The sequence below is a fragment of the Eimeria necatrix genome, genomic scaffold (genome assembly GCF_000499385.1).
Source record: "Eimeria necatrix Houghton genomic scaffold, Enh_scaff3130, whole genome shotgun sequence".
Taxonomy (NCBI): domain Eukaryota; phylum Apicomplexa; class Conoidasida; order Eucoccidiorida; family Eimeriidae; genus Eimeria; species Eimeria necatrix.
The window spans coordinates 1-1,585 of NW_013653666.1; the positions used below are offsets into that span (position 1 = coordinate 1).

General features: G+C 67.6%; 1 protein-coding gene across 1 annotated transcript; it reads left to right on the forward strand.

Moving 5' to 3' along the window:
- On the forward strand, positions 1-1,564 carry ENH_00042250 (phosphoribosylpyrophosphate synthetase, putative; the record flags this gene model as incomplete). Its single annotated transcript, XM_013580840.1, has 3 exons — positions 1-460; positions 683-885; positions 1,219-1,564. Coding segments are annotated over 3 exons (1,009 nt in total), but the record flags the coding sequence as incomplete, so codon positions are not given.
- Positions 1,565-1,585: the final 21 nt, after the last annotated feature.

Below are 1,585 nucleotides of genomic sequence, written 5' to 3' on the forward strand. Positions count from 1 at the left end.
GCCGTTGGGCCCGCCGGGGGCCCCCCCGCGGGGCGGGGGCCCCCCGGGGCCCCCCGGGGGCCCCCCGGGGTGCGAAAAAGCGCAGGAAAACCCCTTGTGGCGCTCGCGAGAAAGCCAACCCTTCGCCCGGAAGCTGGGAGACGCGCTGCTGTTCTCAGGCTCCGCCAACGAGCAGCTGGGAGCCGCAGTGGCCGAGAGACTCTCCACGAGACTGGGCCGGGTCTCAGTCTCCCGCTTCGCCGACGGAGAAGTCAACATCCAGTTCCTCGACTCGCTCCGCGGCAAAGACGTTTACCTCATTCAGCCCACCAGCTCGCCAGTCAACGACCACCTCCTCGAACTTCTCCTCATGGTCTCCACTTGCCGCCGCGCCTCCGCCAAAAAGATCACCGCCGTCATCCCCTACTTCGGCTACGCCCGCCAGGACCGCAAGATGAACAGCAGAGTCCCCATCTCCGCAGTCAGCTCCTCCTGCTGCTGCTGCTGCTGCTGCTGCTGCTGCTGCTGGGGGGCTGCTGCTGCTGCTGGGGTGCTGCAGGCATATTGGAGGTGTGGGGGGAGGGGTGTGGCGGTGGAGCGGCTGCTGCGCGTGGCCTGAACGTCTCTCTGCCCGCTGCCGCTGCTGCTGCTGCCGCTGCTGCTGCTGCCGCTGCTGCTGCTGCTGCTGCTGCTGCTGCTGCAGGCGGACGTGGCTCGGATGATGGAGGCGATGGGGGTGGACCGCGTGGTGGCCGTGGACCTGCACTGCGGGCAAATCCAGGGCTTCTTCGGGCCCCGCGTTCCCGTAGATAACGTCGAGGCCCAAATTGTGGGGCTGGACTACTTCGAGTCCAAAGACCTCCACAAGCCCGTAGTCGTTTCCCCAGACGCGGGCGGCGTCTACAGGTGCTGCTGCTGCTGCTGCTGCTGCTCCTGCTGCTGCTGCTGCAGTTGTTCCCTTGCTGCTGCTGCTGGTGTTTCCGCTCCTACTCTCGCCCCAATCCCTGCTGCAGTTGCTGCCACTGCTTCATCCGTTGCCCCCTCCCCTCCCCGCTGCTGCTGCTGCTGTGCTCCCCCGGGCCCCCCCGGGCCCCCCCGGGGCCCCCCGGGGCCCCCCGGGGCCCCCCGGGGCCCCCCGGGGCCCCCCGGGGCCCCCTGGGGCCCCCCGGGGGCCCCCGGAGGCCCCGAAAAGACCCTTTGGAGGGCTAATGGACAGGGTTTGGCGAGTGTGGCGTGCAGGGCGCGGAAGTTCCAGGAGGGGATGGTGGGTCGGGGTTACAAGGAGTGTTCAATAGCGATGTTGATAAAGCGGCGGGTGCGGGCGAACGAAGTGGAAAGCATGGACTTGGTGGGGAGCGTGGAGGGCCGCGACGCCATCATCGTCGACGACATGATCGACACGGCCGGGACGCTCGTGGAGGCCGCGCGCGAACTCAAAAGCAAAGGCGCTCGCCGGGTCTTCGCCTTCGCCACTCACGGGCTGTTTTCGGGGCCCGCGATCGATCGCATTCAGAAGAGCGCTCTCGAGGAGGTTGTTATCACTGACACCATCAAGGTCGGGGGGGGTTTAGGGTTTAGGGTTTAGGGTTTGGGGTTGGGGTTGGGG